Below are 21433 nucleotides of genomic sequence, written 5' to 3'. Positions count from 1 at the left end.
CAATAGACTTATATGGATGCGTATGATCTGAATTTCAGAGCCACTTGTAGCATGCTATGATTATTTTATCATGATGAATCGGCATGAGAAAATAATGGTAGATCTGATCTGCCCCATAGTATTAGGCTATGTGCACAGCGGATTTGATAAATCTGGGGGGCAAAAACGCTGCATTTTTGCTGCAGATTTATCGTGGATTTACCGCGGTTTTTCTGCGGATTTCACTGCGGTTTTACAACTGCGGTTTTCTGTTTTGCTGTAAAACCGCTGCGGAATCTGCAGAAAGTGACATGCTGCGGAATGTAAACCGCTGCGTTTCTACGTGTTTTTTTCCGCAGCATGTGCACAGCATTTTTTGTTTCCCATAGGTTTGCATTGTCATGTAAACTCATGGGAAACTGCTGCGGATCCGCAGCATTTTCCGCAGTGTGTGCACATACCCTAACATTGAAAGCACTCCACCATGTTATATGCCAGTGTAAGCAAAGCCTGAATGCGGGGTCAGAGTGGTCAGACCTCTAACAATCTTAACGTGACAGTATATCACTTTATAAAATCGCAGTACATTATAGGGCCGACTCATCATTGCTTTTACGCCTTTGTCTAGCTTCATGTGTTTTCGAATTCGCTGCTAATCGCAGCATGCAGAGATATTTTTTCTCATGCCGACTCGGTATAAGAAAATAGACGCTAGTCTGCACTGGTCCACAGTATACCATTGGAGGGAGTGCCACCTGATGAAACATCGGATAGCATTCGACCAAGTTATAGGCCGGCCTCTGTGAGCATACCCTAAAAGTAGTGTTGATTTTAATGAATTTATCGGGCCGGATTTGTCACGCTCTATGCTGCTCAAGTTTCATCCACTTTGGTAAAGCTGGCCTGGACTAGCGTAAAAACTCTCAAAGTTGCAAATATTTTTGCGCAATGTCGAGTTGCGTCAACATTTCAAACGTTTGTTTAGGCCAAAAAACTGGTAAAAACACCATGTTGGATTGTGCCCATCTTGGTGAACTCGTACATGATGAATGAAGCCCAGTGTGGATGAGGAGGCCTCAGACTTCCCAATCTGGGCGCTGTTTTTATAATAACAGACTCGGGTTTCTGCCAAGCCAAATATTTAGTGTTATAGTCAATCATGTACAATACCGCATACACAGAGCTGCGTGGAGTATTGTGATCTCGGCCAGGTTATCTAAGGATAATGATTCATGGCATGTGGATTTTACCTTCTGTAATACTAATATAATTACCATTAACCCCAGGTAAGCATCGTCATTGAGCATTGTCTTCTGGAGGTTCATCAGATAGCATTTGGGGTCAGGTCAAAGCAGCGATTATTACTGGGCTACTGCTTTGATGATATACTGGTATGAAGGATGACTACATAGTTTCTGCCCACCAGCCAGGCCCAGCGTCTCCTGTCTGAAGTGTAGGGTCCCCAGAAGGCTAATTGGCTTGTATAGGATCAGGCGGCCACCAGCGCCTATTACTTGTACAAAGGGCCACTTTCTGTATAGTATACAGGACTCAGAGCTGTCCTCCTCCCCCAACAGGGTATAGACATATTGTAAATGCCTGAAAGCATCCTGGTGGCAAGAGCTAATTACTAAAAACTAGTCAAGGCAATTAAGAAGTAGCCACATGTCACGGTCACAATGTGCAGCCTTTCACGGGTAATAAAATTGGTATAAGAATGAATAAAGATTCAGCATTGTGCTCCCTGACTTGCTCGCTTACCCCCTGCATGGTAATTCAGAAGGCTATTCTATCATGTCTGGAGCCTACAGCCTGGCTTAACCCCAAATCCTATTAGCACCGAGTTGCCAAACTCCTCTGATGAAAGTGCTGGTGTAAAATGCCCCATCTATCACCGTGCCCAATCTGGAGGTTACATGTAGCGCATCATTATACACTTTTCTCTACACTTACACCAGTTCTTTGTTGGGTTATTTTCGCGTCATAAGCCAATGTTCGGTTATTTAAATACCAAATACTAAAGAAGTGGCCGAGAATAGAAGACAGAAATAGAAAGATGCCCCTGAGAAAAGGTACGAGCAACGAGAAATCAAAGGTGACCATGAGAAATGGAAGTTGTGAACAAGGATAAGGCCATGATCCATTGTTGACTATTTAGTGTTTTTTTTTGCATCAGTATTTATAAGCCAAAACCAGGAGAGGAACAATCCGGTGAAAAGTATAACAGAAACACCTCACCACTTCTGTACTTATCACCAACTCCTGGTTTTGGCTTACAAATACTGAGGTAAAATACTGACCAAATACAGAGGTAAAATACTGACCAAATACTCTATGTGATCATGGCCTAAATGGCCTTGTGTTGTGAATTCTGTTGTCGGGCTCCCTCCTGTGGTCATGAATGGTACTTCGGCTGGTTCTGTCCATGGACTTCCTTTGGTGGGTGTTTCTGAGTTTCACAGGTGACGAGGTTAATTCGTTAGCTGCTGCTCTATTTAAAGGGACACTGTCACCTGAATTTGGAGGGAACAATCTTCAGCCATGGAGGCGGGGTTTTTGGGTGTTTGATTCACCCTTTCCTTACCCGCTGGCTGCATGCTGGCTGCAATATTGGATTGAAGTTCATTCTCTGTCCTCCATAGTACACGCCTGCGCAAGGCAAGATTGCCTTGTGCAGGCATGTACTACGGAGGACAGAGAATGAACTTCAATCCAATATTGTAGCCAGCATGCAGCCAGCGGGTAAGGAAAGGGTGAATCAAAAACCCCAAAACCCCGCCTCCATGGATGAAGATTGTTCCCTCCAAATTCAGGTGACAGTGTCCCTTTAACTCCACTTAGATCTTTGCTCCATGCCACCTGTCAATGTTCCAGTATTGGTCTAGTTCACTCCTGGATCGTTCTTGTGACCTGTCTTCCCATCAGAAGCTAAGTTCCAGCTTCTATTTCTTTGGTTTGCTATTTTTCTGTCCAGGTTGCTATTTAATTTTTTGTCTTGCTTGCTGGAAGCTCTGGGACGCAGAGGGAGCACCTCCGCACCGTGAGTCGGTGCGGAGGGTCTTTTTGCGCCCTCTGCGTGGTCTTTTTGTAGGTTTTTGTGCTGACCGCAAAGTAACCTTTCCTATCCTCGGTCTGTTCAGTAAGTCAGGCCTCACTTTGCTAAATCTATTTCATCTCTGTGTTTGTATTTTCATCTTTACTCACAGTCATTATATGTGGGGGCTGCCTTTTCCTTTGGGGAATTTCTCTGAGGCAAGGTAGGCTTTATTTTTCTATCTTCAGGGCTAGCTAGTTCCTTAGGCTGTGCCGAGTTGCATAGGGAGCGTTAGGCACAATCCACGGCTATTTCTAGTGTGTTTGATAGGTTTAGGGATTCCCACGTCCCAGAGCTCGTCCTTATTATCAGTGACTATCAGGTCATTCCGTGTGCTCTTAACCACCAGGTCCATTATTGTCCTGACCACCAGGTCATAACAGCCTTGGTTACATATTTTGGCTTCCATTGCACACTTTTTGTAAAAAAAAAAATATTCAACTTGTAAAAGATGCCATTAATTGCGTACATTTTGTTTGACCTTTTTTATTTTTACGTACATTTTTTGTGCGTTTTTAAAGGGGACTTGTCACGTGAAAAAATTCTATTAATCTGCGGATGTGGGGTTAATATGCAGATTAATAGCATTCTGAAGACCCCACTGCTGGGAGGAAATGAACGTTATTCTTCCTGGTAGCATTTTCTTTTTAGGCATGGGAGTGGCGCCGATGCGGGTTCTATCACCGCTCTGTGTATAGAGAGTAATGGCTGTAACCGCTCCCCTGGCACTGACTGACAGTAGCCTAGCATTAGAACTTGCTGTCAGTGCGGAGGGTGCTTTCTATACAGAGAGCGGTGACTGAACCTGCGCAGGCCCCGCTGCTGGGATTGCAGACTGAACGCTGCCAGGAAGAATAAAGTTAATTTTCTCCCGGCAGCGGGGCTCTCAGTGCCGCACCGAGCAAGTTCAGAACATTATTAACCTGCAGAATAAGCCATATCTGCAGGTTAATAGCTTTTTTTTTTTTATATGACAGGTTCCCGTTAAGTGACGGCATATTCTAGCTACATGCCATCACTTTATAAGCTGGAATATTGAAATACAAAATGCCCTGCTTGGCCACCGCCTATGCTGAAAACAGCTGACTGGTGGGTGTCCGACCTCCACAAGGATAGGGCATAAGTATAGTAAGCCTATGCAACTTTTTAAAGAGGTTTTACCGGCTGGTGCCAATTTTTGACTGTAATTGAATTATGCCATATCCTAATTGTGTGTAATATACACAATTAGGATTCTGCTTTGATTGCTGGGTTGAGCAGTGATCACAGGACCAATTATATGCTATCTGCAAACTTCACAAGCCAGATACTAATAGCTTCTCTCTTTGCTACTTTCAAATGGACATCGGAAAACGGAGAGAGTCGCAGAAAGAGAAAGTGGTTGGCACATGACTAGGGATGGGTGGACCAGTGGAAGTTTGGGGTCTGGTGCCTGGCCCAATCTTTTTAAAAGTTTGGTTCAGGTACCAGAACAGTACCTGAAGTTTCACCAGAACCTGAATCCTATTGAATATAATGGATTCCTGAACTGCTAAGAAAAAAAAATCCTTTCTCTCTCCTCCGCGCCACCATGGACTTACCCTGACCTTCAGCAGACAGTCCGTGTTCGGCATTCAGGCCCAAACTGTACCTGTCCGGTACGAAGGTTGATCATTTGTCTTTGGGTTCGCCTATCTCTACACATGACTGCAAGTATGCAAACTGCCTATGAGCAGCCACGTGATGACAGATCTAGCAGAGCAGAATCCTGAGGCTGGGGTCACACGGCCATCGACTCCTCTCATGTCGATTATTGGCTCAAACTGTATCAGAGTTTATACAAGTGTCACCTTTTTGTGCAAAACATGCAATTTTTTTTAAAGTGGTGATGATCAGGTATTGATATTTGTTCCAAGACAGATTTATGAATTATGACTAGTGATGAGTGAACGTGGTGGGATAAGGTGTTATCTGAGCATGCTTGGGTGCTATCTGAGTATCTTGGGCAGGCTCGAATAATATGTTTGAGTCCCCGAGGCTGCATGTCTCACATCTGTTTGACAGCCGCAAAACATGTGGGGATTGCCCAACAAACAATGAGACATGCAGCCACGGGGACTCAAACATATTATTCAAGAACGCTGAAGACAATCAGTTAGCACCCAAGCATGCTCAGATAACACCTCATCCGAACACGTTTGCTCATCACGAATTATGACTTAAACTATAAAGACTTTCAAGTTGACTCCAGCAAGGGATTAGTTAAAGGTGAAGTAACATTTCTAGACAGAAATGGACAGAATAGGTAAAATTAAAAATCCTCTGTGTTCTCAAGAACGGAGGGTATTTTACATTTTATAGTGTAGACAACTGCAGTCACCTAGGCAAGGAGTGCAGCACAAGTTCTAGGCTCTGTTCTTTACAGCCTGCGTGCGCCACTCCGAAGGTCGGGTTGCTGGATGTCGCCATGTTGGTCCCATTGCGCTGGTCTGAACTATGAATCTTCAGCAGTGCATCGCTCCTGACACTGCATTCTGAGACAACCCCTTTAAGATGCGCCAGGATGGTCAAACATCGTGCGACACTTTGATACATTTGGCGCAAATAACTCTTGCAACCATCAGGAACAAAAAGGCTTAAAATAGTCCTGTAATAATTTTCCCCTATAACTTTCTGCAGCCTAGAGCACAGGCGGGATTAGTAAATCGGCCCAGCGTGGCGTCTTTAGAGTCAGCAGCGGTTTTTTTTTTTTACATAAATGTAGCCTCATCCTGGTGAGTATGATGCTTTTTCACAGCAGGAGTTGATTTTTTTTCTATAGCACTTGAAAAACACATATAAAAAATAACAATACTAAAAAAAAAAAAAAACACTAAACACTTTAAAAAAAATTAATGGAAAAATACTGAAAAATAAATCTGCTGGCCCCCAAAATGTTACAAAAGCGAAAAAACTGGATATGTCTTCATCAATATATCACACTGGACATGAAACCAGTGATAAAAGGGTATTGCAGAGTTGTATGGGGGGTGCAAAGGGGCAGGACAGCTCTCACAACTGGGAACTAGAGCAGCATTAAGCTGTCACCTTGCATTCATATCACCTGCAATCACAGTTTACAAGTTGTACCCCTCTGACCTTTTTGCCCCCCTCAGCCATCCTGCCCTTTGCACTAACTTCTCTTTATTGCTTACAATCCCGCTCTGGCCGTAGACATGCACTGCGCATGCGCATGAGCCCACCGTCCTCTGTGCGTTCTGTTCACAGCAACTGGGATAGTCCCTGTGTTGTTATTCAGTTTGTCCCACGCAGGCTTCCGTACGGTTTCCCGGAAGTGTAACCATGGAGATTCTGGGAAGTTTATGCCGGGGGGCTACAAGATGGAGAAATACCAGAAAATCCGGGTGGTCGGCAGGGGAGCTTTCGGGTGAGATTCCTGAGCTGCTAAAGCGGTTTTGATCTATTCAGTCGTAGTAATTGTGCTCGGCTCCTCCCTGCACGTGTGTCACGTGGTCCCGGACCCGTTCCATCCCGTGCTGCATTACCACATACACAGTGTTCAGGTGCAGCTGACTATTGTGTCACTAGGGCCAGCACCCCAGTCACTACACTCCTAATTAAAGGGGGTTTGCGTCCTAGGTCATAATTCATTGTTTTGTGTAAATTCTTGTATTTACTGCCCAAAAATTTAATTTTTTTAATTTAGTTTCATTAAAGATGTTGCATCCCTTTCCTCCTACAGCCTGTGTGGTACTGTCTGTTGCTGGGTGCACAATGAGGTAACCGAGCCTCTGTCAGTGAGCGCCTTGTGATGGAGACTTTGTGTGTCTTTGTAAAAGCTAAACGGTGCAACAGTTGTAATTTCAAAAATAACTTTTTGCTCCAAACACCTGCATTTAAAGAGAACCTGTCATCACCATTTAACCTGTTACTGTAAAGGTGTGGCCATAATGGCGCTGTTATACTGCTGTAATGGACACCTGTGGGGAAGAAGTCCGCAGCCTGGTTCTTGTTTAATTCACCATAGAAATCTACGTCTCCGCATTCGTATGAGCCTCCATTATCACTTTTGACGCAGATGGTGCTTGCGCACATTCATGTCCTGGCGTTCTCCAGCAAAATGGTGCCGGAGGTTGGCGCATGCTCAAATTCTCCTCCATGCTTGGGTTGAGAGAACCGAGATCTCAATCTGCACATTCGGTTAATCTGAGCATGCACCGCCGCCAGCTCCATTTTACTGGAGAACGCCAAGACATGAATGTGGGCAAGCGCCGCCTGCGACAAGAGCTGCACTAGTGCGAAATGTAAAAATGGAGGCTCCTACAAATGCGGAGGGACCCTACCCACAGTCCCGCACCGATGCACGAAGAGGATATTGCACCAAAACTTCTAAGGTGAATTAAACAACAACCAGGATGCAGATTTCTTCTTTACAGGTATGTATTATATCAGTATAACCGCGCCATTATGGCCGTACCTTTACTTTAACAAGTTATATATTGATGACAGGTTCTGTTTAAGTAAGAAAAGAAAAAAGTATCCCCAAAGAAGTACAACCCCTTACTGTCTAGGTCTACCTATGTTTTATTTGTTCTGATGCATTGTAAATGAGAAATAACGTAACTTGTCAGTTGTCTTGAATAGACATTTCCTATTGTTTTATATCCCACAGCTCCTACGCAGACTTAAGTGTTTCCATGGTAACAATCTACAGACAAACCTCTGTAGTCTGATGCAGCAATCATTCTCCCTCATGTTTCCTCTCCTATTGGCTCCTTATTACAGGCTGATCATCAGCTGGAGGAACGTTCTCTCCCATGCCTTTTATGTGGACAGTAAAATCATTGTTTGTCAGCAGCGTGTTTATCGCTGTGCGTTCAGTGCTGCGTACTTTTCTGCAGCTTTTCCTCTGTACATTCCCCTAGTGCGTAGATATGAGCGGATTATCTTTACTGCTATATGTAGATGAAAAAGCCATTTTGCTTAAATCTGTGTTTTATGTCAGAAAAAATGAGCCAACATGATGAATTCCTTAAAGGGAATTTGTCAGCAGGGTTTTTGCTATGTAGTATGAGAGCAGCATAAGGACAGAGCAAAGACCCTGATTGCTTCTATGTGTCACTTACTTTGCTGTTTTACTACAATCAGTGTTTTATCAGCAGTAGATTATCACTACAGGACAACTGTCCTCCTGCCAGCTAGTCCAACCACGCCCCCAGCTCTGTCACTATGCAATGTACCCAGAAAGCTGTGGTTAGGGCTGTGTGGTTATACACTGTTCAACAACTGAGCTCTGCTCGATCCGCAGCAGGAAAGCCTGTGACTGTCATAACTGCTGCACCAAGAAAACTAAGCGACACATCGCTGGAATCAGGTTCTCTGCCCCATCATCATGCTCCTATCAGATTACATAGCAAGAACCTGCTGACAGATTCCCCTTAACGACCTCCCATAGTGTAGCTATGGCCGGTGGTTTGTATCCCAAATGTTCTGCGTTAACTGACTTAAAGCAGGAAAGGTCCTAAGATCAGAGACCGCCAGGAATCCTGAGGGTTATCACCGCTTCTGTCTTCTCTCTTTCAGTCTCCATAGCGCTCAGTGAAACCACAGACTAGATCCCCTAAATATACTCTCAGAACTTGAAAATAAATAAAGGCACCCTAAGAAAATCTGGACTTCAGACTAGATGCCACAATTCAATGTGAACCCCAGATCAGGTGCCTGCAATAGAAATATACCCCAAGCCAGACCCCTCATTGTAAACCTCAGATTAGACATCTGAGATGAGCATAGACCATGAGACTGTCCAAAAGACATGCAGACCCCCTCCCGTCCTTTTCTAAAGAAACTTCAGACCAAACATCGGAAATATAGACTCCAAGATACCCTAAAGATATTCTGATAGCACTTTAAAGGGAACCTGTCACCCCCAAAATCGAAGATGAGCTAAGCCCACCAGCATGAGGGGCTTATCTACAGCATTCTGTAATGCTGTAGATAAGCCCCCGATGTAACCTGAAAGATGAGAAAGAGAGGTTAGATTATACTCACCTGGGCAGGCGGTCCGGTCCGATGGATGTCGCAGTCCGGGGCCTCCCATCTTCATAGGATGACGTCCTCTTCTTGTCTTCACGCTGCGGCTCTGTTGAGGGCAGAGCAAAGTACTGCAATGCGCAGGCGTGGGGAAAGGTCAGAGAGGCCCATCGCCTGCGCACTGCTGTACTTTGCTCTGCCCTGATCAGGGCAGACAAAGTACGCCTGCGCCAGAGCCGCAGCGTGAAGACAAGAAGAGGATGTCATCCTATGAAGATGGGAGGCCCCGGACTGCGACACCCATCGGACCGGACCGCCCCTGGGTGAGTATAATCTAACCTCTTTTTCTCATCTTTCAGGTTACATCGGGGGCTTATCTACAGCATTACAGAATGCTGTAGATAAGCCCCTGATGCTGGTGGGCTTAGCTCATCTTCGGTTTTGGGGGTGACAGGTTCCCTTTAACCAGCCCCCACCCGCCATTTAAAATGACTTATGGTCACGTTCCCATTGATACAAATCCCCTTTTAAATAAGTTCCCAATTTTTGTATCCTCAGACCAGAAGCACTGTACTTACTCCAGATCAGACCCCCATCTTTACAGCCCCTTGTATTTACAGATCCTATACTAGACTCCAAGTTATACAGACCCCAGATGAAACATACAAATACTCCATTTGCTTTCACACTTCTTATTCTCTTGCACCACTGCAGACAACATGCCAGCACCAGGACATTGTCTGCAAAAGCCCCCAGGAATGAAGAGAGTAGAAGCCATAAGTGGGGAGTTTAATTGTAAGAACGTGCATCACCTGAGATATTTGCCCCTTCTTCCAGGAGTCTCGGAAATTTCTCCTTTATTGACAAATTATTTTTATTGAGATTTTACAACATTTTTAATATTAGGAGGGATGCAAGGGAAGAGGGAAGGATAATCGGGAGGGGGTAAGTAGGAGACAATAATTGGGGAATACACCAAGCAAACAGTATGAATAAGTCACTAAGAAGTAATATTTTCATAATGAGAATGTAAACGATGCTTTTGAGTATTATAATTGTTCCTTGGATATTATTAATCTCTCCATTTTCCAGACATTCAGGTAGAGTTGACCAGTATGAATTACTGCAGCATTGAGAATCGGTATGTGACGTATTCTGGTCTTTTAACAGGATCGTGCACTTGTGCTCGAGAAAAGCCGACCAAAAATTAGTGATCATCAAGCAGATCCCCGTGGAGCAGATGACTAAAGATGAGCGCCTTGCAGCACAAAACGAATGTCAAGTTTTAAAGCTCTTAAATCACCCAAACATCATTGAATACTATGAGAACTTCCTGGAAGACAAGGCCCTTATGATTGCTATGGAGTACGCTCCAGGTCAGTACCACAGGTGGCTGCAGTGGCCACGTGCCCGAGTGATGGAAAATCACTGTAGGATTTCCTAAATTCGTCATTTACACATGGAATCCTTGTTATAAACTACAGCAATATCTCCATACATAAGAAGAGAGCGCTTACTATACGTACATGCATACGTATGCTTATGTATCAAAGATTATGTCTACTGTACTTAAAGATAATCCTCAAAAATGTAAAATATGTAGTGCGGCTCCTGCCCTAGACAACCCCTTTATTTCTATATCTATGAAGGATTTTGACCTCCAACTGAAATAAAAATATATTAACGTTACCACTGAATATTCCACCTAAAAACACCATGGTTAAATGTGGAGGTTCATTATAAGCCTTACTGACTAGTTGTAAGGAAACAGATGTTACCCTGGATATCAGCAAACCCAAAATCCCCACTGCTGCATAAAGCAACAATAGCAGTGCAATAAATGGGAAAACCCGGCTCAGGGGGGTGAAACCAAATTCTGCATCTTTGCCCTCATGGGTTCCACTTCAGGCCTAATTCAGACGTCTGTGGTTTTTTGCTTTTTTTTTTTGCATACAACAAAAAACAGACCACTTTATCAGTGTGCATGAGCCAAGTTTCATCCGTTTTTGCTCCGTATTTCAGTTTTTAGCGTCATTATGGCATCCATTTCCCTTGCAAGAAAAAGGCAATTTCAAAAAAGCAAAATAATGGACAGTACTCAGGTGTTGCACAGATTCAGTCAGTATCTATCTCGCCTGACTGTCCCATACTCAGGAGCGCTCCCTCTGTCGGGCACCTCTGTGTTCTCTATGACAAAGCCACTTACAGACGACTCTACCGACTTATCTCCTGGAGAACAAAAGGATCGACGGTCCAAAATTGAATATAGATGATGTCAGGGGAAAGTCGGTGGAGGGGGACGCATAGACATTAGTCTGTCAGCCAAACCTGTCGCTATCGGCGGGTCCTGCCCACGTTAATGTAACGTGTATAGGGGCCTTTAGCCTCTGCTGAGAGGCAGTTTAATTTGCCCCTTTAAACTTTTTATGAGCTCGACCTTTTCTGGAAGCCGAAAGTGTCATAGTGCTCTCTGTTTTGCGTAGTTATTGCTTGTCATCTGATTAAAGGAACGAAACCAGTTGCTTATGTAAATCCAGGTCAGAAACCAGAATGACTCATATTATTGACAGAGGGAAGGACATTGTTTTGGAATTCAAATGCCGCAATAATTGCAGGAATGTGGCTTCATCTGTTCTCATAATGACAGCTCGGCATAAACGATCTTTTTTTATGGACATTGAAACCCATGAAACTATTCTTTTCTATACATTGCATTATAATGACCTTTTCACTCATCTATCCATCAATATAATGCATATAATACTACACACATAGTAGACTTTCTGCATTTTATAGTACAGTATTTTGCATGTTTACTATTGTTCATACATAGTTATGGTGATTGCTTTTTTTCCCCCATGCATGGGGTTGGCATCAGAGACGAGCTATAGAGAGCCCAGCCACTCTTAGATACACAGACAGAAAAGGTTCCCTGTGTAGGAACAATATATGGGCTCTTTGCAGCCCAAGAGCTCCTAAATATGCAAAATGACACCTGCTTTGGAGGTATAAATGGGCCCCTACCTCTTGGACGTCTGTGCAGCTGCAGAGGTTGCACCAATGCTATGTTCGCCCCTGGTCAGATGCCATATCAAGCGCTCGATTCATCTAATAACGTTTTAATGTCTATAAACAGTTTATTTCTGGCAATATTAGACAGTGCAGGATCTCGATGGTGGCCCAGGAACGTTGTCAACGGTCCCCTGCGAGATAAGTGCTGCCAGAGATGTTCCAGTAATGATGTATGCTTTTTTATACATGTTTCTGGCACATTCAGTTGGGATAGCTCTCTTATGTGGATAGCTTCATTCATGTGTTAGATTATCAGCATAGGTTACCATAATTATGTTACGTGATCTCCTGGGCAGTAGTGACTGGGAGCATTTGATATAGAAGGTGTAAGGACCGCTATCTATGTCGGCGATATGTCCTGAATGGTAATTAATGAACAGAAAGACAGAATGTGATTGACACTTGGCAAGTACGCTACTATTGGTATTAAACAAGTAATGCCATGTTATGTGCTTGTGCAGTTTGTAGGACAGTGCGGTCGTGAATTCGTTCTGGATTTCACTGTCTACATCGTAATATTTAGTATTTCTAATTTTTCTTCGTCCCTGTAGGTGGCACATTAGCTGACTACATCCAGAAACGCTGTAATTCTCTGCTGGATGAAGATACTATTCTCCACTTCTTTGTCCAAATTCTCCTAGCCTTGCATCATGTGCATAACAAACTCATCCTCCACCGAGACCTGAAAACACAGAACATCTTACTAGACAAACACCAGTTGATTGTAAAGATTGGCGACTTTGGAATCTCAAAAATTCTCAGCAGTAAGAGTAAAGCCTACACGGTGAGTAGACAGAGACACAAGATTTATCGAAGAGCGAAAAAATGCAATATACATTTTTAGTAAAGTAGAAGTGATTCCTGCCCATGGGAAGATGTCCTTGTGCGCTGAAAGTTTAGCCAGACGTACGCTGGATCTCAACTAAGTATATGAATCAAAGGATTCTAGAAATATCCACACTTTTCAACATCCTTGTCTGAAAGAGGGTTTGTCCATTCTTCATTTTCAGGAAAGCTTTGTTCTCCTGGCTTCCTGCTTGATGGTGGATGTTGCACTCTTTTGATTAACAGTTCGGATCCTTGGCATGGTTGTGCCGCTGGCCCGATCTATGCTGTCTGCCAAGCTGCATGGAGCTGCATTGGAATAGTGCAGGTGTACAGATGCTGGACAGATCTACAGTTGTGGCCAAAAGTATTGACACCCCTGCAATTCTGTCAGATAATACTCAGTTTCTTCCTGAAAATGATTGCAAATACAAATTCTTTGTTGTTATTATCTTCATTTAATTTGTCTTAAGGTACCTTCACACTCAACGATATCGCTAGAGATCCATGACGTTGCAGCGTCCTGGATAGCGGTATCGTTGAGTTTGACAAGCAGCAGCGATCTGGATCCTGCTGTGCCATCGTTGGTCGGAGCAGAAAGTCCAGCACTTTATTTCGTCGCTGGACCTCCGGCAGACATCGCTGAATCGGCGTGTGTGACGCCGATTCAGCGATGTCTTCACTGGTAACCAGGGTAAACATCGGGTTACTAAACGTAAAAAAAAACAAACACTACATACTTACATTCCGGTGTCTGTCCCCCGGCGCTGTGCTTCTCTGCACTGTGAGCGCTGGCCAGCCGGAAAGCAGATCAAAGCGGTGACGTCACCGCTGTGCTTTCCGGCTGGCGCTTACAGTCAGTGCAGAGAAGCACAGCGCCGGGGGACAGCCACCGGAAGGTAAGTATGTAGTGTTTTTTTTTCTTTACGTTTCGCTGGTAACCAGGGTAAACATCGGGTTACTAAGTGCGGCCCAGATGTTTACCCTGGTTACCAGGGGACTTCGCATAGTTGGTTGCTGGAGAGCTGTCTGTGTGACAGCTCTCCAGCGACCAAACAGCGACGCTGCAGCGATCGGGATCGTTGTCTGGATCGCTGCAGTGTCGCTAAATGTGACGGTACCTTTAATTGAAAAAACACAAAAGGAATTGACCTAAAGCCAAATTGGATATAATTCCACACCAAACATAAAAAAGGGGTGGACAAAAGTATTGGCACTGTTTGAAAAATCATGTGATGCTTCTCTAATTTGTGTAATTAACAGCACCTGTAACTTACCTGTGGCACCTAACAGGTGTTGGCAATAACTAAATCACACTTGCAGCCAGTTGACATGGATTAAAGTTGACTCAACCTCTGTCCTGTGTCTTTGTGTGTACCACATTGAGCATGGAGAAAAGAAAGAAGATCAAAGAACTGTCTGAGGACTTGAGAAACTAAATTGTGAGGAAGCATGAGCAATCTCAAGGCTACAAGGCCATCTCCAAAGACCTGAATGTTCCTGTGTCTACCATGCGCAGTGTCATCAAGAAGTCTAAAGCCCATGGCACTGTGGCTAACCTCCCTAGATGTGGACGGAAAAGAAAAATTGACAAGAGATTTCAACGCAAGATTGTGCGGATGTTGGATAAAGAACCTCGACTAACATCCAAACAAGTTCAAGCTGCCCTGCAGTCCGAGGGTACAACAGTGTCAACCCGTACTATCCATCAGCATCTGAATGAAAAGGGACTGTATGGTAGGAGACCCAGGAAGACCCCACTTCTTACCCGAGACATAAAAAAGCCAGGCTGGAGTTTACCAAAACTTACCTGAAAAAGCCTAAAACGTTTTGGAAGAATGTTCTCTGGTCAGATGAGACAAAAGTAAAGCTTTTTGGGCAAAGGTATCAACTTAGAGCTTACAGGAGAAAAAAATAGGCATTCAAAGAAAAGAACTTGGTCCCTACAGTCAAACATGGCGGAGGTTCCCTGATGTTTTGGGGTTGCTTTGCTGCCTCTAGCACTGTACCCCGTACAGTGTGCCCCGTATTCCACGCTATCAGCTGCTTTCCCATCCTCACCCACGGTAGCTCCGCCCCTGCGATCACGTGACTGTTTAGTGTCAGGTCCTATGCACACTGCGTGCTTTAGCTCTCACTCTCCCTGTGCTCGGTTCCGGGACCCCTGCAAGTGCCTCCTAGGCTCCTGAGGTGACACACACCATGTGCCATTACACCACCTACCTGCTCCTTGCTAATCTCTGCAAGATTTCATATGACCACTGCAGCCAGTCACAGTATGCAGCGGTCACATAGGATAGGACTTCAGTGCAAAAGGCCAGTTTGTGAATTCTGCTGTCTGTTCACATCTTCAGCACATTCTTATGTCCTACACGTGTGCGATCAGGGCATGCATGAAGACGTTCCATACACACAACCCGATGTCCTGTCTGTACTGCTATCACCATTGTGATCAACCGTTGGCGAATAAGACATCATATAGACGATGTGAATAGGATGTAGTTGGGACTAACTTTTATAAAGGCTCACATTACACATATAGAATGAATGTAAAATGGGGGCTGCATGCCCAGATGGGGAAGAAAAATCATTGCTTTAAATTCCCGTCTGTTGTCAATGTAGGCTCACGCTCTAAATATAGAGTTGTATTTTTCCACTAAAGTTCACTAAATCCTGTTTTTGTGTTTTTGGCCACACACGGCGCAATACTGAGGCACGAACGGCTATCAGCTGCACCACAGTCCAGAGTCTCTGCACATTAAAAGGAACGTGTAATCAGAGAAAGACCCTTTATTATACTCAAGTTTTTATGTTAAAGTAAGCCTGTCAGCAAAAAACAAAACACAGTTTTCCTGTAGCCATAGTGGTATTTTGCAGCTAAATATTGTTTTAAGCATGTTCTGCCGTCTAATAAGTGCAGCTGCAGAGTGAAAATGAAGTTATATTCTCCCTGCAGCCGCTTGCTTCCTGTCATCAGGGCGGAGCTGGGGCAGTGAGCATTTGTTGCACTCTGTACAGTAAGTACGATGTAATCACTCACCCTGCTCCTTGACGCACATCCTGCTCTGTGCGGCCTGTCTGTGGAGCAGACTGTCAGTGAAGGAGCAGAGTGAGTGATTAAAGCACACTCACTGTATAGTGTCCGGACTGATCACTGCCCCCTGCACCTCCTCGATAACAGTAAGAGAGCGGCTGCAGAGAGAAAATAACTTCATTTTCACCCTGCAGCTGCCCTTCCAATTTGAGTGCTGCGCTGGCTTAAAACAATGTTTTAGCTTCATATTTCCACTGTGGTTGCAAGTAAATATCTTTTTTTGTGCTGACAGGTTCCCTATAAACATATTTTTAAAGATTTTTTTTTTGTAACTTTATTTTAAAAGATCCAAAATCTTGCAGTTTGCACTGAAGTCCTGATACCCTGCCGTCCTACTCTTTTTTCTTTTTTTTTCATTTCCTGTAGCAATTACATCCAGTACATCCATGTGACCATTGTAACTAATCACTGGCCATGCATGATTGTATCACCGATGAGGTCAGTAATTGGCAGTAGTGATCACATCCCCAATAGCAAGTCATCATTGCAGGAAAATAATCAAGGACTGGAAGAAACTCCCGAAGCATTGGTCCAGAAGGTGCATAGGATTTATACTGTGAGACAGGATTGCTTCCTTATCTTGGAATATTTCCTACAGTTATTTTCATCGTCTTAACTCTTGTATAATTGTATTACATACATGCTAGCCACCTTAGGGAGAGACCCAAGTTGGGCTAAATGTAGCGGGACGAAAGAGACCGAAAAGCCCTCTACTTAAAGGAAATACATAGTGGATGCTTTCCTGAAACGGAAAGTACTTGCAAGCAGCATAATACAAAGAATAGCAGGTTTACCCAGAATCCTTTGCAGTAGGCGGAGCTATGCAAATCATCTCTTTCCACCCCTGTCTAATCCACAGCGCTTGGAACCGCCAAGCGTGCAATGCTGCGGATTAGTTTCTAAATTTACACAGCCAACCAATTCCTACCTGTGGACACGTGTTTCGGGCTTTAGGCCCTCATCAGAAAGAGATGATTTGCATAGCTCCGCCTACTGCAAAGGATTCTGGGTAAACCTGCTATTCTTTGTATTATGCTGCTTGCAAGTACTTTCCGTTTCAGGAAAGCATCCACTATATAATTGTATTAATAATTTTCATTTCTATAAACATCCATATTGTCACATTTGCTTTGGAAATGCTGTTGCAAATTCTGACAGATTTGACAAGAAGAAAAGCGCTGGCTGCAACAATGGACAGCATAGCCCCAATTTATTAAGATTGGCGTTTCGTGAGATTCATCAAATTCCTTAGGGCTACTTTCACACTAGCGTTGTTTAGGGGAAAAAATGCATCCTGCAAAGTTGTTTGCAGGATGCGTTTTTGCCCCATAGAGTAACATTACCGACGCATTGCAACGTATTGACACACGTCGCAACCATCGTGCGACGGTTGCGCCGTGTTGTGGCGGACCGCCGGGAGCAAAAAACGTTGAATGTAACGCTTTTTGCTGCCGACGGACCGCTTTTTCCGACTGCGCCGGAGAAATGCATCCGCTGCACCCGTTGTGCGGCGCATCAAACGCTAGTAGCCTTAAAAGGGAATTTGTCAGCAGGATTTCACCTCCCAGACTATTTATATGTGCATGTAACTCTTTCAAAGACGAGTTCAGCAATATCTGTACATGGCCAGCTCTTCCCTCTCCTACTGAGAAATCTGCGTTTGAATTGATATGTAAATTAAGCTAAAGGGCTATGGTAGATCTGAAACCTCTGTCACTCCAGCTCTATTCCACGCCTAGTGCTGCCTCCTTCTGCTTGACTGACCGCTCCTTTGCCTGACATAACACAGCACAGAGGCTGAGAGGAAAGTAATAAAAGGCAGGGAATAGAGCTGGAGTGACAGAGGCTTCGGATCTACCGTAGCCATTTGCATATCAATTCAAACACTGATTTCTCTGTAATGGATTAATGGACCGGCGGACATTTGCAGGTATTGCTGGATTTGAAAAAGCTGCATGCACACATAAATAGTTTGGGGGTGAAATTCTGCTGACAGATCCCTTTTAATAAAATGCGCCATATTCATCAGTGGCATGCGTCGGGGAATGGAGTAACATTTTTGTTGTAACAAATGCAGCCAATTTCAATACAATCAACAGAAACCCCCATCTCCACCCCCAAAATGCTAAAAGTTGCAAAATTGATGAATCTGGGCCCATGACTATTATAAGTAATTGCCAGGCAACGTTGATATTAGAGCGGTGTCTTGGGGTCTGCAGTTCTAGAGGCACACAATTTGTAAGATGTTGAGGATCTTATGTAGAGTGGTTTGTCCTGTGGACAGTGGCGGTGAATAGGTTTCCCGGCTCTGCTCCGATTATACCGTGACTGACGTACTGGACGTAGGTGCTGTCTCCTGTATACCGTATACTCTCCTTCACCGGTAACCTGAGCTGCACCTCCCCTTTCACATCAGTTGCCTCTTATACCTTTTAGCTTGTTATTTTTTAGCATGCCACATATTTTCAGTGTGATTTCTCTGTACAATTCTTACATGTCCATTCCTCAAATTTCTCATGGTTTCACCCAATGCTGAAGAAACCTAATACTGCTGGGATGTATAACTGTCATGTGCAAACTGAGAAGGTCATTATTATGTCATTCTAGAGGTAAACACGGTGACATGTAAGTGTTGTGACTATATCTCCTAACACCCGGCAAGAAAATCTCTATCTGGATGTGCAACATTGCAGTCAGCCGAGACGCAGGGACGGGTGCTGAATCAGACATGTAGAATTGTATCTAGAACCCACCACCACAATAAGGCACCTTTCACACATCAGTTATTTGCCATCAGTCGCAATCTGTCGAATTTTGAAAAAATCGAATCCGGCGACTGATGCCGCCGGATCCGTTTTTTTTCTCATAGACTTGTATTAGCGATGGATTGCGACGGATGGCCTCATGTTTCATCCGTCATTCGCCAGATACGTCAAAAATTGTCCGGCGGCCGGAGACAACGGACAAAGTAATGTTTTTTGTGTACGTCGAAAAGTCTGACAGTGAAGGATCCATCGCCATCCGTCGTTTGCTCGAATGGAAGCCTATGGGCGCCGGATCCGTCAAATGATGGAATCCAGCAACGGATTCTGTTTTTTTTAACTGAGCATACTGTGATTTATTTAGGATCCAATTAGCCATATCCGCTAGTCGGATCTGTCGAAAAAACGAATCCGTCACGAGTTAATCCGTCGAGCCAAGAGATTGTGACTGACGGCAAAAAACTGATGTGTGAAAGGGGCCTAATACAGCAGGGGTCATTGACTCCAGCTTAATTCGGTGTTTTCAAGACTTTTTGGCTTTGGTGTATCACTGGTGAAAAAAAATACTTTTTATAGATTACCAAAATCTAATGTGCCCCATATTTATTATTATATAGCACCATTAATCTCCCTTGAATATAAAAAATGTAAAACATATTGTTCCAGGAATATAAAAAGATACACTGGCTTTTCTCTTCTGTAGGCATTACGTTTCTCTGTTCACCCCTGCAAGTAATAAGGAGCAAGCGTTCTTAGAAACTCCTGCTGTGCCAATTCTAATTATGTTGTATATATTATATTATAATTATCAGCCTCTATAAAAGGACCTAGATTGTTAAGAGCAAGTCTGGATATTTTTCTGCCGAGTACTCAGTTTCAGTCGAGCTTGTCGTACTTTGCTCCTCACGTCAGGACACATCCAGAGGCTGCCACTATTTCCCACTGATAAATACACAATCAGATGTCTCGTGCCGCCGTAATAACCTTTAGGTTGTAGTTTTAGCTTGTTTCACAGTTGAAGCTGAATTTGCAGTTTCAGATACAGCTAGATAAGTAAATAGCCTCTTCATAGTGGAAAAGACTGCCACTTATTGAAAGTCGGAATCCTAAAAGTCAATATTGACCTTTCAAAAGACTTGCCACATGACTTAGGATAAGAAGCCAAACCAGCAACTCCATTTGCAGACATGTATGTTTCAGGTGTTTGCCCCTCATCAGTGTAAAGCAGGTGAACTGATTTGGCTAGGTGAGTGACCTCTGACGAGGAGAGGGGTAATGTTTCACTTTGTGGAGAGTGACAAGCTGGTGTGAGGAGATTTATCAGCCATTAAAGGGGTAATCCCATCTCCAAGATACTATCCCAATATGTAGTAGGTGTAATAATAATAATTATTATTTATTATTATTATTTATTGTTATAGCGCCATTTATTCCATGGTGCTTTACATGTGAGGAGGGGTATACATAATAAAAACAAGTACAATAATCTTAAACAATACAAGTCATAACTGGTACAGGAGGAAAGAGGACCCTGCCCGCGAGGGCTCACAATCTACAAGGGATGGGTGAGAATACAGTAGGCGAGGGTAGAGCTGGTCATGCAGCGGTTTGGTTGATCGGTGGTTACTGCAGATTGTAGGCTTGTCAGAAGAGGTAGGTCTTTAGGTTCTTTTTGAAGGTTTCGATGGTAGGCGAGAGTCTGATGTGTTGTGGAAGAGGGTCCCAGAGTAGGGGTGATACGCGAGAGAAATCTTGTGTGCGATTGTGGGAAGAGGAGATAAGAGGGGAGTAGAGAAGGAGATCTTGTGAGGATCGGAGGTTGCGTGTAGGTAAGTACCGGGAGACGAGGTCACAGATGTATGGAGGAGACAGGTTGTGGATGGCTTTGTACATCATGGTTAGGCTCTTGTACTGGAGTCTCTGGGCAATGGGGAGCCAGTGAAGGGATTGACAGAGGGGAGAGGCCGGGGAATAGTGGGGGGACAGGTGGATTAGTCGGGCAGCAGAGTTTAGAATAGATTGGAGGGGTGCGAGAGTGTTAGAGGGGAGGCCACAGAGCAGGAGGTTGCAGTAGTCAAGGTGAGAGATGAGCATGGACTAGGGTTTTTGCAGATTCTTGGTTGAGGAATGAACGGATTTGTGAAATATTTTTGAGTTGAAGTCGGCAGGAAGTGGAAAGGGCTTGGATATGTGGATTGAAGGAGAGATCAGCGTCAAGGATTACCCCGAGGCAGCGAGCTTGTGGGACTGGGGAGAGTTGGCAGCCATTTACTGTAATGGATAGGTTCGTTGGGGGGGTCGCGTGAGATGAGGGAAAGATGATGAATTCTGTTTTGTCCATGTTAAGTTTGAGAAATCTAGCGGAGAAGAAGGATGAAATATTGGTAATCATAATAATATTAGCAAATTCCTCCAATTAGAAATGTAGTATAGTTTTTCTGATTCTCTAGGTCTCTTTCCTCATGTGCAGGCATTGCAGAACCTTAGTTATCCATGGTTACGACCACTAGGTAACTAACTGTCACTGTATCAGTGGTCGTAACCATGGATACCTAAGGTACTGCAATACACTGCATGGGGAAAGTGACAAAGTGA

The 21433-nt window shown here is 44.0% G+C and overlaps 1 protein-coding gene across 1 annotated transcript in view; it reads left to right on the top strand.

The window, feature by feature from the left end:
* Positions 1-6365: 6365 nt before the first annotated feature.
* NEK8 (NIMA related kinase 8) overlaps positions 6366-21433 on the top strand; it is a 109028-nt gene continuing 93960 nt past the window's right edge. Inside the window, exons 1-3 of the mRNA XM_069761217.1 lie at positions 6366-6479; positions 10256-10461; positions 12709-12941. Of these exons, the coding sequence (XP_069617318.1) occupies positions 6415-6479; positions 10256-10461; positions 12709-12941 (504 nt within the window). The 5' untranslated portion in view covers positions 6366-6414. The remainder of the gene's footprint in view (positions 6480-10255; positions 10462-12708; positions 12942-21433) is intronic.

Source organism: Ranitomeya imitator, chromosome 3 (genome assembly GCF_032444005.1).
Source record: "Ranitomeya imitator isolate aRanImi1 chromosome 3, aRanImi1.pri, whole genome shotgun sequence".
In the NCBI taxonomy this organism is placed as follows: Eukaryota; Metazoa; Chordata; class Amphibia; order Anura; family Dendrobatidae; genus Ranitomeya; species Ranitomeya imitator.
Note: the sequence above shows the minus strand (reverse complement) of the source record. Positions and strands in the feature narration are given on the sequence as shown.